Source organism: Tachyglossus aculeatus, unplaced genomic scaffold, assembly GCF_015852505.1.
Source record: "Tachyglossus aculeatus isolate mTacAcu1 unplaced genomic scaffold, mTacAcu1.pri scaffold_108_arrow_ctg1, whole genome shotgun sequence".
In the NCBI taxonomy this organism is placed as follows: domain Eukaryota; kingdom Metazoa; phylum Chordata; class Mammalia; order Monotremata; family Tachyglossidae; genus Tachyglossus; species Tachyglossus aculeatus.
In genome coordinates, this window is record NW_024044845.1 from 1,650,600 (window position 1) to 1,666,511 (window position 15,912).

Sequence of the window (15,912 nt, forward strand, 5' to 3'; positions counted from 1 at the left end):
TGGGTAGGGACCGTCTCTATATGTTGCCAACGTGTACTTCCCAAGCGGTTATTACAGTGCTGTGTACACAGTAAGTGCTCAATAAATACGATTGAATGATTGAATGACTCCCAAGCCCGAGCTCTTTCCACTGAGCCATGCTGCTTACCACAAATCTCAAATGGGGGAGCTGGGATTAGAACCCAGGTCCTCTAGACTGTAAACTTGTTGTGGGCTGGGAATATGTCTATTTTGTATCCTACTGTACTCTCTCAAACACCTACTACAGTGCTCTGTACACAGTAGGTGCTCAATAAATACGACTGACTGAATGAATGAATGAATTCTGATATTCCAAGTTCCCTAACTGTGAATTGTGAGTGCTTCTTTTTATCAGAATGTGTTTCCTTTGGATGAGCTAAAATTGTCTGAATGAGGAAGCATGCATTTTGCCTTTATTTGGGGGGGGGAACGGACTTTATTCAATCTACCTCACAAAGCAGTAGATGCAAACCCATTTCCACTCAAGGAAGGCTGAAGCAGGTCTTCTTTCCAGAGAAGACCGTGGACGCCAAACTGGGAGTGCTGGGTTTGCGTCAGATGCCACGGGTCCGGTCGCCAGACTGCAAGGTGGTCCCTCTGTGGGGCAGGAGACCTCGGTCCAAGAAGGCCCCCAGATTGGGGGATGACCCCGAGAATGCAGAGGAAGTATCTCCGTGTGCTGGTTCGGAAGGTGAATTTGCGCAGAGGTGCTTCCTCTGGATTCCCGGGGGGTGGGGGCTGGTGGCTCGGTCACTTGGTCACTTGGTCAGCCTTCTCACCTTCTGCAGTTCCTCTATGGGTTTCCACTGTTGGTTAATCGAGAGTAACTGCAGAGCAGGGAGACAAAACCTGTGTTCCAGGAACCGCAAACCTGGAGAATACATTCTGCTAGATCCTAAGCTTCCTAAGCTCCTTATGTCCATATTTGTAACTTATTTATTTCTATTAATCTCTGTCTTCCCTGCTAGACGGCAAGCTCACTGTGGGCAGGGAACGTTTCTGTTATATTGTTATGTTGTACTCTCCCAGGTGCTTAGTACAGTGCTCTGCACAAAGTAAGTGTGCAACAAACACGATCTGATTGACTGACTGAGGGCAGGAATGGTATTTATTAACATTATTGTCCTCTCCCGGGTATTTTGTATACTATTCTGCAGACAGTAGGTGCTTGGGAAATATTGCTGATTGATTAATGAATAGAAAGTGATTTCCCTTGATTTTCACCCAGAAAATAGTTCTCTGCTCTATGTAGGACAGGGACTGCGACAGCATGGCGTAGTGGACAGAGCATGGGCCTGGGGATCAGAAGGTAATGGGTTCTGATCCTGGCTCTACCACTTGTCTGCTTGGTGACCTTGGGCAAGTCACTTCACTTCTCTGGGACTCAGTTACTTCATCTGTAAAATAGTGATTAAGACCGTGAACCCCATGACCGTGAACCCCATGTGGGACTGGGACTGTGTCCAAGCAGAATACCTTCTACCTACCCCAGTGCTTAGAACAAGTGCCTGGCACATAGTAAATGCTTAACAAATTCCATTAGGAAAAGTTACTTCACCTCTCTGTGCCTCAGTTCCCTCATTTGTAAAATAGGGACTAAGACTGTGAGCCCCATGTGGGACAGGGACTGTGTCCAACCAGATTAGCTTGTATCTACCCCAGCACTTTGTACAGTTCCTGGCACAGAATAAACACTTAACAAATAACATTAAAAAGTCCATTTGCTTCTCTGTGCCTCGGTTCTCTCATCTGTAAAATAGGAATTAAGACTGTTAGCCCCACGTGGGACATGGATGTGTCCAACCAGATTAGGTTGTATCTATACTAATGTTTAGAACAGTGCCTGACACATAGTAAGCGTATTATTATTAGCTTGTATCTACTCCAATGCTTAGTACAGTGCCTGGCCCATAGTGAGTGCTTTACAAATACCATAAAAAACAAAAACAAAATGGTTGTTTCACTCCCACAGTGTCCCTCTTCATCCCTGGGTCAGACTGGGATCATAGAGATCCAGGAAATGGCCTTTCTGGTCCACCTGCTCTCCCAAGTCGACCGGCCCACTCTGCCCAAATGCCCCTGTGCTTCCTCCCTTCCCCACCCACACACCGAGAAGTGGCACCAATGCCCCTCATCCCGGGGCCCAGAGGGCAGGGCAGGGCAGGGCAGGGAGGTTGCAGGCAGCTGCCCCTCTGAGAGGATTGGGCTCAGGACCAAGGTCATCAGGTCAAGGAGCCTGCTATTGTTCAGTGGGGGTCCGGAGGGGCCCTTAAGAAGAAGGGACGGAGGTGGGCCCGCTACCTTTTTAGGCTGGTTAGGATCCACGTTCTCCCATGGCTCTGTATTTTTGGACCTGTTGAAGCTGAAGCCCAAGATGGCATCTGTTAGGAAAGACGCTAAGCAGTTGTAGTGTCCCCCTGAAAATGACATTTCTGAGCTTCCCATCCGGTGCCCCCCCCCCCCCACCAGACTGGAAGCTCACTGGGGGCAGGGAACGTGTCTATCAACTCTGTTACATTGTACTCGCCCAAGCGCTTAGTGCAGTGCTCTGCACACAGTAAGAGATCAGTAAGTACCATCGATTGTAAACTCGTGTCTAGACTCTAAGCTTGTTGTGGACAGAAACCGTGTCTACCAAATCTGTTATATTGTACTCGCGAAAGCACTTAATGCAGTGCTCTGCTCACAGAGAGAACCCAATCGATAGCATTGCTTGTTAGCTCGTCTCTAGACTGCAAGCCCGGTGTGGGCAGGGACCGTGCCTACCGATTCTATTTATTGTACTCTCCCAAACACTTGGTGCAGTTCTCTGCATACGGTAAGTGCTTGATAAATACCATCGATTGATTGACTGTTTTGTTTTGTTGTAATCCCAAACAGTACAGTGCTCTGCACACAGCAAGTGCTCATTAAGTGATTGATCTTACCATTGATTGATTTAATTATGTTGTACTCTCCTTCAACCCCACCAAACCCCAGCAGCCCTGAACAGGAACTGAATCAATCAATCAATCAGCGGTATTTATTGAGCTCTTACTGTATGCAGAACACTGTACTAAGTGCGTGGGAGAGCCCAGTACGAAAGAATTAGCAGACGCGTTCCCTCCCTACAAAACAAGCTTACAGTCTAGAGGGAGAGACAGACATTAATTAGAAATAAATTACAGATATGCACCTGCATGCTGTGGAGCTAGTTGTGGGGATTGGGTGATGAATAAAGGGGCAGGTCAGGGAGATGCAGAAGGGAGTGGGAGAAGAGGAGGGCTTAGTTGGGGAAGGCCTCCTGGTAGAGATGTGCCTCCAATAAGACTTTGAAGGCAGGGAGAGTAGTTGCTGTATGGATGCCCCTTAAGCTACTGATACTCACCCCATCCCTATTCCAAAGCACTTAGGTTTCTATCCCTACACTGTGTCACTTCTCATACTTTTCTGCCTCCCTGTCTAGACTGTAAATTCACCGCGGGTAGGGAGTGTGTCCATTACATTGTTCTACTGTAGTCTCCCGAGCACTAGTGCAGTGCTCTTTACCCAGTGAGTGCTCAATAAATGCCACCGACTGATCGATTGATGGATTGACTTCCGGACAGGTCCTGGGGCCTGCTACTCACATGACGGCCGTCTTGAAGAGAGAGTACACGGACACGCAGATGGCTCCCAACCCGGCGATGGTGACGATGGTGGCCAGCGGGATGAGCTGGGGAGCAGCCAAGGCACAGATGGCGGGCAGGTGCCGGGGTCAAAGGTCAGGTGGCCTTGACCCCGGAAGAGCTGGGTTGGGGAGGGGGAAGGGTGGCAGGACGGAGGAGATTGAGGAAAAAAAGCAACAGGGGTTGGAGGTGGGGAGATAGGGGTAACAGGGAGGAGATTGGGGAGGAGGGAGTAATAGAGAGGGGAATAGATTGTGGGAGAAGGAGGTGGGAAGAGGAGATGGGAGGAGATGAGGGAAGAAAGAAGTGGGAAGAAAGGAGGTAAGAGTAGCCAATGAGAAAAATGGGGGACAGTGGGGGTAGAAGAAGAGAAGGAGTAAGTGGCGGGAGGAAATAGGTATAGCCGGGGGGAGGGGATAGGGAGGAAAAAGTAGGGAGAAGTAGGTAGGAGTAGCAGAGGAGGAGATGGGAAAAGGATGTAGAGGAAGGGGTTAGGGTAGCAGGGGGAGGAGATGGGGGGAAGGAGGTGGGGGAAGGAGATGGGGAGGAGGTAGGGGAATAGACTTCTAGACTGTGAGCTCGCTGTTGGGTAGGGACTGTCTCTATGTGTTGCCGACTTGTACTTCCCAAGCGCTTAGTACAGTGCTCTGCAGAGAGTAAGCGCTCAATAAATACGATTGATTGATTGAATAAAAAAGTTGGAAAAAGGTAGGGGTAGAAGAGGAGGAAATGGGGGAAAGTGGGGGGAGAAAATGGGAAGGGGGAAGTGGGGGAAAGGAGGTACGGTTAGCAGGGGAGGAGATGGTAAGAGGACATGGGTGAGGAGTTTGGGGAGACGTAGGTGGAGGGAGGAGATGGGTGGAGATGGGGAGGAAATGGGGGAAGAAGCGGGAGGAAGAGGGAAGGGAAGAGGTAGCAGCGGAAAGAGACTGGGGGAGAAAGGGGTGCGGGACGGAGGTAGGTGTAGCAGGGAGCAGAGGATGAGCAGAGAAGGACGAGAGGAAAGAAGGTTAAGGTAGTTTCAGGGGAGAGATTTGGGAAGAGGGAGGTGGGGGTAGCCGGGAGGCAAAGGAAGTGGGGAGAAAATAGGGATAGTGGGGTTTGGGTGAGTAGGAGGGAGGAGATAAGGGAAATGGAGGTGAGATCTCCCCCCCCCCACAGCCCAGTCGAAGGAACGGACGGGGGCAGGGGGAAGTGGGGAAGGGGCCGAGGGAGGGGAAGACTGCCGACCTCTTTCTTCTTCATCAGGATTTGGAAAATGCCCATGATGGCCAGCCTAGGAGGGAGCAGACAGGCAGGGGAGAGTCTGGTCAGGACGGGCTGGGACAGACGGCCCCCAGGGGAGCAGGGGGAGTGGGCCCTGGATCGAGGGAGAGTGGCAGGAGGGAGGGAGGGTCAGGGAAAAAGAGATGGGCAGAGGAGTGAGAGGAGCAGGAGGGAGCAATGAGAGAGGAAGAAGGGGAGAAGGAAAAGAGGGAGAAAAGAGGAGATCAGCGTGACAGTGGAAAGAGCACGGGCTTGGGAATCAGAAAGCCAAGGGTTCTAATCCCAACTCTGCCACTTGTCTGCTGTGTGAGCTTGGGCAAGCCACTTAACTTCTTTGTGCCTCAGTGACCTCATCTGTAAAATAGGGATTAAGATGTGAGCCCCAAGTGGGACAACCTGATTACTATGTATCGACCCCAGTTCTTAGAACAGTGCTTGGCACATTGTAAGTGCTTAACAAAATACCTTTAAGGAGGAAAAAAATGAGGGAGGGTGGCCTTTGAAAAGAGCTGCTGAGGGCAGGGCAAGCAGGTCGGGGGTGGAGGGTCTGTATCTACCTCAGTGCTTAGAACAGCGTAAATGCTCAACAGGTACCATAACTAAAACTATACTAATTAATTAATAGGGAAGAAGATGAAGAAACTAAGAATACTTGTCCAAGGTCACAGAGATCAGGCCACTGGCAGAGATGGAATTAGAGCTCTAGTCTCTCTTTACTATATTTGTGCTAAAATGGCATTTATAAGCACTTTGTGTCAGGCACTGTTCTAAGCGCTGAAGTAGATACAAGGTAATCAGGTTGGACACAGTCTATGTGTTGAATCCCCATTTTACAGATGAGGGAACTGATGCTCAGTGAAGCGAAGTGACTTCCCCAAAGTCACACAGCAGGTAAATAGCAGACCTGGGATTAGGACCCATGTCCTTCTGATTCCCAAGCCCGTGCCCTATTGTCTACTGTCCTCTCCAAAGCGCTCTGTACAGTGCCCTGCGCACAATGAGAGTTCAATAAATACGATTGAATGAATGAATGAGTGCCATTGATTAATGAGTGTTCCCAACAGGGGTGGCCCTTCATTCATTCAATCATATTTATTGAGCACTTACTGTGTGCACAGCACTGTACTAAGCGCTTGGGAAGTACAAGTCGGCAACATATAGAGACGGTGCCTACCCAAAAACAGATGCCACCTGAGGTTAGCAAGTCACAAGTGGTGGCTTGTGGAAAGTTGTGTGCCCAGGGTGTGGCATCCTGAGTAGAGGAGGGAGGGGCAGTAGCAACATGGCTTAGTAGGTAGAGCATGGGCCTGGGAGTTATGAGGACCTGGGTTCTAATCGCGGCTTTGCCACTTGCCTGCTGAGGGACCATGGCCAGGTCACTTCACTTCTCTGGGCCTCGGTTCCCTCATCTGTAAAATGGGGATTAAGGCTGTGAGCCACCCGGGGAACAATGACTGTGTCCAACTTGATTAATTTGTATCTACCCTGGCACATAGAACAGTACCTGGCAAAGTGTTAGCTCTTATAAATACCATAAATATTAGCATCATTTCCCACTAGGCTGAGTCTTGAGGGGCTGCCGCCACCATCACGGCAGGCTGTAACAAGTCTGCCTCAGATGGCTGCCTTAAGGATGTTACTGCCATGCTGGGCTATGGCCACCTGTTGGTCCCAGGAAAATGGGTCCCCTCAAAGACAACCCCCCCCCACAAACACTGGTCTTCCCCACCGATTCAAATCAGTCACTCACCAGACAACACACAGGTAGAGCGGGACAAGTCGGCCACGGACAGGGATTCACTTCAGGCCTCCACAGCCCTCTCAGTGTCCCAGCTGCCAGTGGCTTCCACAACCTTCTCCATCCTTTGGACGGTACTAAGGGGAGAGGCGAGCCTGGGCCAGTTCCCCAACTCCCGCCCTCTACTCAGGCCAGTTCCCCAACTCCTGCCCTCTACTCTCAACCATCAGATGGAAAATTTAGGAGCTTGTCACTTGATTCTCAGAAACCTCCTTGGGCGCATTTGATGGCTGAACTCCAAGGAGCCCAAGTGGAAGTTTCTACCTCCCCCTGCCTCCTCAACAGAGCAACCCCCTGCCTGACATTGGTACATTCTCAAGCCCCATCTCTCCTGGCCCCCAAAACCCAACAGACATTCGCTCCACTGGTGTGAGTGGGGGGCCTCTCTCACCACACTTCTTCCTCTGAGCCCATCCCCTAACTGTGGGTGTTCAGTGTTCAAGGTTCAGTTCTGGGTCCCTGCCTTTTCTCCATCTACACCCCCTTGGAAAACTGATTCCCTCTCACAGCTTCAACTATCACCTCTATGCTGATGACACCCACATCTACAACTCCAGCCCTGATCTCGCTCCTTCTCTGCAGTCTTACATTTCCTCCTTACTTCAAGGGTGTCCTCTCGTCACCTCAAATATAATATGGTCAAAACTGAACTTTTCTTCCCCCACGAACCGTCCTCCTGCTCACTTGCCCATCGCTGCCGACGGCACCACCATCCTTCCTGTCTCTCAGGCCCATAGCCTTGGTATTATCCTTGACTCCCCTCTCATTCCACCCACATATTCAAGTCATCACTAAATCCTGTCAGTTCTACCTTCCCAACTTTGCCAAACGTCACCCCTTCCTCTCCATCCAAACTAGAACATTAATACAAGCACTTATCTTAGCCCGCCTAGATTACTGTATCAGCCTCCTTCCTGACCTCCCTGCCTCCTGCCTCTGCCCACTCCAGTCCATACTCCATTCTGCTCCCCGAATCATTTTCCTTCAAAGAAATTCAGATCTTGTTTCCCCACTAGAATCTCTATTGCTTGCCCATCTACCTCCACAGCAAACACAAAGTCATCATTGGTTTTAAAGCACTTAATCGCCTAGCCCCCTCCTACCTCACCTTGCTACTCTCCTCCAACACAGCTTGTACATTTGTTCCTCTGTTGCTAACCTTCTCACTGTACCTCGATCTCATTTCTCTCGCTGCCGACCTCTCACCCACAACCTATCTCTGGCCTGGAAAATCCCTTCCTCCTTTCATACAGATAATTGCTCTCCCCCACTTCAAAGCTTTATCGAAAGCCCATCTCCTCCAGGAAGCTTTCCCTGACTGATCCCTTTTCTTCCACTCCCTTCTTTTCCACTCATACTTGCTCCTTCACTCATCCTATCTCCCGTTCCCATGGCACATATGTACATATCTGTAATTTATTCATCTATTTATATTAATGTCTGTCTCCCCCTATAGACCGTGAGCTCGGTTGTAGGCAGGGAATGTGTTTGATGGTCTATTGTCCTCTCCCAAACATTTAGCACAGTGCTTTGCATATAGTGTCCACTCAATATATATGGTTAATAATACAACACTCTGCTGCGTGACCTTGGGCAAGTCACTTCATTTTTCTTTGGCTCAGTCACCTCATCTGTAAGATGGAAATGAAGATTGTGAGCTAAGGCAGGGCAGGGACTGTGTCCGATCTGATCATCTTGGACCTACCCCAGCGTTTAGTAAAGTGCCTGGTACATAGTGTGTTGTTGCCTACCAACCTTCGTATCAAGCAAACACTCCTATTGGCTTCAAAGCTCTCTATCACCTCGCCCCCTCCTACCTCACCTCCCTTCTCTTCTTCTGCATCCCAGCCCGCACACTTCACTCCTCTGGTGCCGTTTACCTTCTCACTGTGTCTCGTTCTTGCCTGTCCCGCCGTTGATTCTGGCCCTACCTCTGGCCTGGAATGCCCTCCCTCCTCAAATCTGCCAAACTAGCACACTTCCCTCTTTCAAAGCCCGACTCAAAGCTCACCTCCTCCAGGAGGTCTTCCCAGACTAAGCCCCCCTTTCCTCTGTTCCCCCAGCACTTGTATATGTATGTATATACTTATAATTCTATTTATTACTGTGTATTTATCTGCAATTATCTTTATTTATATTGATGCTATTGATGACTGTTTACTTATTCTGATATCTGTCTCCCCCCTGTGAGCCCATTGCGTGCAGGGATTGTCTCTGTTGTTGAATTTTGCTTTCCAAGTGCTTAGTACAGTGCTGTGCACACAGTTAGCACTCAATAAATACAATTGAATGAATGAAAAGTGCTTAATACCATAAAAGAAAACCCCAAAAACCCTCAACCAGGAGAGGTGGCTGACACTGGGGACTTGGGCCCAAACATGTGCTGGGTGGAATTACATTCCCATGCCTGTTGCATGGACAACTCCCAAGGGCAGGAGTGTGGCCCCGTGGATAGAGCGCGGGCCCGGGAGTCATAAGGCCCCAGGTTCTAATTCCGACTCTGCCACTTGTTTGCCTGACCTGGGATACCTTGTTTGTATGACCTGGGATAAATCACTTCACTGAGCCCCAGTCAACTCATCTGGAAAATGGAGATTAAGACTATGAACTCCATGTGGGACACGGACTGTATCCTACCTGATTAGCTTGTGTCTACCTTAGTGCTTAAAACAATGCACTTGACATGTAGTAAAGCGATTAACAAAACTCATAAAAAACCAAAAAGCCTTCTGAGTGCTGGGGAGAGTCTTTAACTTGGATTTTGTGCACTGTGTATTTGTCCCTGGCCCTTGATGCTGTTTCAATGTTTGCCTACTTGTTCCCGATGTGACCTAGAGTCACAGATGGAGCACCTCCTTGGGAGAGGGTCTCTGTCCAAGTCCTACCTGTGTCCTCTTGCCCAGGGCTTAGCACAGTGCTCTGCACAAAGTAAGCCAATCAACCAATCATATTTATTGAGTGTTTACTGTGTGCAGGGCACCATTCTATGAGCTTGGGAGAGTTCAACGAAACAATAAAACAGACACATTCCCTGGCCATTACCTTAACAAATACCATTACTATTATTACTGCTATCTGAATGGTGGCTGAGAATTCTGGCTCCTCAAATGAAGAGAGGCATGTTTCGGTCAAACGATAATTAAAGGTCCTTTATAAAGAAGCAGGCAAACATTGCTGTTTCCCAGATAAAAGAACGCATGGACGGTGCCCCACAACACTGGGGTCATCGCCCGGACACAAAGGTCAACCACCCAAATGTGAGGTTGCAGTCCACAGGACCAAACAATGGAAGGGCGGGCTTTATAGCTTCTCTAAATCAGAGAATAATTCTTGTTTTCTAAATAAGCCTTCATAAAAATCCAAGTCTTTCTGGCATATCGACGGTCGCACGGTCACTAGGGATCTCACGAGGTGCTCCTGTTTCACGGGGGTGGTTTCCAGACCATTCTCCTGCAGAGCTAGCAAGGCGGCCTTAAAGGGAATCGAGCAAAGCTGTTAGTTTGAGGGAACACGTTGGACGGTCGAACTTCTTTCTACCCCACTTTCAGGAATAAGTCTATGGAAGCAGCTCCAAGCAAGAAGCAACAGAATAATATGCTCAGAACTCAGTCTTGGGCGGTGGTAGGGAAATGTGTCTTTTTACTCTCTCCCAAGCGTTTAGTACAGTGCTTTGCATATACTAAGCGCTCAATAAATGATTGAATGAATAAATGAATGTCATCGTCCTGGTAATTTACCATTGAATCAGTGGTTACTACTGGTGTACTCTCCATGAGAGACACACCCCAAGGACCTCTCGCCTCGGAAAAACACGTGTGCTAAGCTATCAATCGATGCTATTTATTGAGCACTTACTATGTGCAAAGCACTGTACTGAGCACTTGGGAGAATCCAAGACAACTAAATTAGCAGGCACATTCCCTGCCCAAAAGGAGTGTACAGTCTAGAATGACAGGATTCTCCTCCAAATATCCTTCAGGCTTCCTGAGCCCTTTGGAAAATTTGAAACAAAATAACCGAAACCTAAAATGAATTCTCCGGTTCGTTGGGTTGGCTAGGGCAGGGGGAGATGTCGTCGGGGAAGGGCAACAAAAAGGGCGAGGCTGGGTGGGAAACTGTCTTCCCCCTAAACCACTGGTTCACCTGGGACGGCTGCCTGCAGGAAGTCGTGGGTGTAGATGGAATCCAGGGAGAGCTGATGTCCAGACTGAAAATTTCCGATCTCCCAGAACATCCGAACAGAGTCAGGCCGGAATACCGAGCTCTGTCTCAATCCTCTCCCGGCTGGCCCCCTCTCTCCCGCTGGCACCTCCTCCAATTCACAGTATTTCCTCAGCACTTCCTCTGCTCTGAGCCCTGCGCTAACTGACCCCCATGTGGGAACTCACTTCTAGGCACAGGTTACTGAGGTCGGCTCCGGAGAACTGGTGGGTCTGTGCTGCCAAACGTTCCAAGGATACGTCCGCCCCCAGGGGGGTTTCCTCAGTGCAGAGTTTCAGAATCGAAAGCCTTCCCTTGGAAAGAGCAATCGCTGTAAGACCTATGTCCGCCGACATGCCATCCTGCAATGGGAAGCGGCACGGTCTAGTGGACAGAGCCCGGGCCCGGGAGTCGGGGGGACCTGGGTTCTAATCCCAGCTCCCATTTGTCTGCTGGGTGACCTCGGCCAAATCACTTGACTTCTCACTCAGCTGGAAAATTGGAATTAAAACCGTGAGCCCCATGTGGGACAGGGACTGTGTTCAACCTGATTAGCTTTTCTCTACTCCAGAGCTTTGTACAGTAATGTACATACAGTAAGCGCTTAATAAATATCATCGTTATTATTATAATTATATGCTTCCTGAAATACCGCACCCCAGAGTATGGCTTTCAGACCCACTGAGACCAATCACTCTTCAAGCCGTTAACCAGGGTCAACAGCTTTTGAGCCCTTACTGTGTCACCCACTGTCTCACTGAGTCATGTAAAATCCATTTGGCTCATATACAAGTGGAACTTTTGACATCAGCAAAATGGGATCATGTTTGAATCTTAAGAAAAAAATGGCAATGCTCAAAATTGGACAAGATGAACAAACACCCAGTCCTTAGGAGAAAAAGCATTGGTAAGCAGCACGGGGAAAAGTGTGGCCTAGGGGAAAGAGCATGGACCTGGGAGTAAGAGGCCCTGGGTTCTAATCCCAGCTCCACCACCTGCCCGCTGTGGGACCTTTGGTAAGTTCATTAAGCAACTGTACTTACTAAGCACTTACTGTGTGCAGAGCACTGTGCTAAGTGCTTGGGAGAGTACAATCAGAGCTGGTATTCACGTTCCCGTAACGTCTCTGTGCCTCAGATTCCTCATCTGGAAAGTGGGGATTAAATTTCCGATCTCCCTTCAGTTTAGACTGAGATCCCTTCAAAGCCCTACTGAGAGCTCAGCTCCTCCAGGAGGCCTTCCCAGACTGAGCCCTCTCCTTCCTCTTCCCCTCCTCCCCCTCCCCATCCCCCCGGCCTTACCTCTTTCCCCTCCCCACAGCACCTGCATGTATGTATATATGTTTGTACATATTTATTACTCTATTTATTTATTTTATTTGTACATATTTATTCTATTTATTTTATTTTGTTAATATATTTTGTTTTGTTCTCTGTCTTCCCCTTCTAGACTGTGAGCCCACTGTTGGGTAGGGACCGTCTCTATATGTTCCCAACTTGTACTTCCCAAACGCTTAATACAGTGCTCTGCACACAGTAAGCGCTCAATAAATGTGATTGAATGAATGAATCTGAATGGGACAGGATCTGTGTCCAACTTGATTTTCTTGTATCTACCCCAGGGCTTAGGTACGGTGCTTGGCACACAGTAAGGGCTTAATAAATACCATCATCATGATTACTTCTCCTCTGCTTCCCGGCCCTGGCCGGTCTCTGCCTCTCTGACCCGGTCGCCCCCCGCCTCTTGGCCCTGGTTCCCCTCTGCTTCTCAGCCCTAGTCCCACTGTCTCCCGGCACAAGTACCGCTCTGCCTCCCAGCCCCAGGCCCCCTGTCTCCCGGCCCAGGTACTCTTCTGCCTCCCGTCTCTGGTCCCCTGTCTAACGGAGCTTGTCCCCCTCTGCCTCCCTGACCTTGTCCCCCACCCTTCTCGGCCCTGGTCCCCCTTTGCGTCCCGGCCCAGGTACCCCACTGCCTCCTGGCCCTGGTCGCCGTCTACCTCCCGGCCCCGGTGCACCATCTACCGGCCCGGGTACGCCTCTGCCTCACGGCCCAGGTCCCCCTCTGCCTCCCGGCCCAGGTCACCACCAGCCTCCAGGTCCTGGTCCCCCTCGGCCTCCCTGCCCTGGTCACCCCCTCCTCTTGGCCCTGGTCCCCCCTGCCAACCAACCTGTCCTGGTCCAGCTCTGCCTCCCATCTCTGGTTCCCCTGTGCCCGACGGCCCTAGTTCACCTTCAGTTCCAAGAAGCCGGGGGACAAGGGCAGGGAAGCAGAGGAACAAATCTGCCCACAGGAAGTGGTCTCCGTTTCCCGGCCCAGGTACCCCTCTGCCTCCTGGCCTTGGTCCCCCTCTGCCTCCAGGACCTGGTCACCCTCTGGCTCGCTGCCCTTGTCCCTCACTGCTTCTCGGCCCTGGTCCCATTTTGCCTTACAGCCCAGGAACCCCTCTGCCTCCGCGACCTGGTCCCCCTCATCCTCCCAGCCCTGATCCCGTGTCTTCCGGTCCAGGCATCCCACTGCCTCCTGGCCCTGGTCTCCCACTGCCTCCCTGTCCTGGTCCCCCCTCCGCTTCCAGGCCCTGGGTTCCCCCTACCTCCCGGCCCTGGTCCCCTAGTCTCAAGAACCAGGTACCCCTCTGCCTCCTGGGCATGGTCCACTGTCTCCTGGCTTAGGTAACTTCTTCCCCCTGGACATGGTGCCCCTCTGCCAACCCGCCGTGGTCCCCATCTGCCTCCCGGCCCAGGTACCACTCTACCTCCAGGCACTGGTCCCCCTGTCTCCCAGTTCAGGTACCCCTAGGCCTCCTGGCCTTGGTCTGCCCCTGCCACCCCGCCCTCGTCTCCCCTGACACCCAGATCTGGTCACTCTGTGCCTACTGGCCCTGGTCCCCCAGGGCCTCCCGGCCTTGGTTTCTTCTACCTCCAGGCCCTTGGGTGAGTCTCCGTCCCAGCCCTGAGTCTCCTCTATATCCCGACCCTGGTCCCATGTCACCCGGCCTAGATACCTCTCTGCCTCTTGGCCCTGGTCCCCACCTGCCTACCCGCCCTGGTCCCAATCTGCCTCCCGGCCCTGTAGCCCCTCTACGTCTCGACCCTGGTTCTCCTGTCTCCCGGCCAGGGTACCCCTCTGTATCCTAGCCCTGATCCCTCTCTGCCTCCAGGCCCTGGTCCCCCTCCGCCTCCCTGTCTTCGTCGCCCCCACTTCTTTGTCCTGGTCACCCTTTGCCTCCCGGCCCAGGTACCCCTCGGCCTCCCTACCCTTGTCTCCCAACTCCGGGCCCAGGAACCCCTCGGCCTCTTGTGGTGGTCTCCTTCTGCCTCCTGGCCCTGGTCTCCTTCTGCTTCTCTGCACTGGTCCCCCTCAGCCGCCCAGCCCTGATCGACTTCTGCCTCCCTGCCCTGGTCCCCCTTTATCTCTCAGCCCAGGTCTGTCTGTGGCTCCGGGCCCTGGTCTCCTTTTCATTCATTCAATCGTATTTACTGAGCGCTTATTGTGTGCAGAGCACTATACTAAGCGCGTCCCGGCCCTGGTCCCCCGTCTCTCGGCCCAGATAAACCTCTGTCTCCCCTCCCTTGTCCCCGCCGCTCCTCGACCCTGGTCCCACTTTGCCTCCCGGCCCAGGCACCCCTCTGCCTCCTGGCGCTGGTTCCCCTATACCTCCCGGCCCAGGTCCACCATCTACTGGCCCGTAAGCCTCTGACTACCTGCCCTAGTTCCCCTGCTGGTCACGCACTGCCTCTCGGGCCTGGTTCCCCTTGCTGCTCAACACTAGTCTCCCTGTCTCCCGGCACAGGTACCATTCTGACTCCCGGCCCTGGTCCCCTTGTCTCCTGGCCAGGGACCCTTCTGCCTCCTGGTCCCAGTCTCCTTGTCTACCGGCCCTGGTCCCTCTCTGCCTCCTGGCCCTGGTCCTCCTCTACCTCCAGGACCAGGTCCCCCTCTGCCTCCCGGCCCTGGTCCCTTTGAGCCTCCGGGTCATGGCCTCCCTCTACCTCCAGGCCACTGGGTCTCCGTTCCGGCCATGGGTCCCCTCTACCTCCCGGCCCTGGTCCCCGTGTCTACCGGCTCTTGTCTCCATGTCTACCGGCACTGGTCCTCAAATTCCCGACCCAGGCCGGCCTCGGCCTCTCTTACCTGGTCACGCCCCGCCTCTCGGCCCCTCTGAGTCTCAGCCCTAGTCCCACTGTCTCCCAGCACAGGTACCCTCTGCCTCCCAGCCCTGGTCCCCCTGTCCCCTGGCCCAGGTCCCCCTCTGCCTCCCGGCCTTGGTCTCCCTGTCTACCGGCCCTGGTCCCCCTCTTTCTCCCGGTCCTGGTTGCCCTCTGCCTCCCAGACCTTGTCACACTGCTGCTCGGCCCAGATACCCCTCTGCCTCCGGGCCCTGGTCACCCATTCATTCATTCAATCGTATTTATTGAGCGCTTACTGTGTGCAGAGCACTGTACTAAGCACTTGGGAAGTACAAATTTGCTACATATAGAGACGCTCCCTACCCACCAATGAGCCTCCCAACCCTAATCCCCCATCTCCCGGTACCTTTGGGCCTCCCGGCCTTGGTCTCCCACCACCTCCAGGCCATTGGGTCTCTCTCCGTCCCGGCCATTGGTCCCCTCTACCTCCATGCCCTGGTCCCCCTGTTTTGCCAGCCCTGGTCTTCCTCTAGCTTCCGGCCCTGGTCCCCCTGTCTCCCGGCCCAGGTATCCCTCTGCTTCTCTGCCCTGGTCCCCCTCTCCCTCCAAGCCATGGGCCATGGGACTCTCTCCGTCCCGGCCATGGGTTCCCCTGTTCTTCCAGCACTGGTTTCCCTCTATCTCCAAGCCTTGGCCCCTTTCTCCATCCCGGCCCTGGGACCCTCTACCTCCCGGCCTAGGTCCCCCTGTCTCCCGGCCCTGGACCCCAAGTCTCCCCTCACAGGTACTCCTCTGCCTCCTAGCCCTGGTCCCCCTCTTCCTCCTGACCCGGGTCCCCCTTGTCCGGGCCCCG

At 52.4% G+C, this 15,912-nt stretch overlaps 1 protein-coding gene across 1 annotated transcript; it reads right to left on the reverse strand.

Moving 5' to 3' along the window:
* Positions 1-779: 779 nt before the first annotated feature.
* On the reverse strand, positions 780-4,934 carry LOC119922532 (normal mucosa of esophagus-specific gene 1 protein-like). Its single transcript, XM_038742302.1, has 4 exons — positions 4,899-4,934; positions 3,630-3,715; positions 2,323-2,383; positions 780-848 (listed from the first exon to the last, which is right to left on the reverse strand). The coding sequence occupies exons 1-4, from the start codon at positions 4,932-4,934 to the stop codon at positions 780-782; spliced, it is 252 nt and encodes an 83-aa protein (XP_038598230.1).
* Between the last annotated feature and the right edge of the window lie 10,978 nt (positions 4,935-15,912).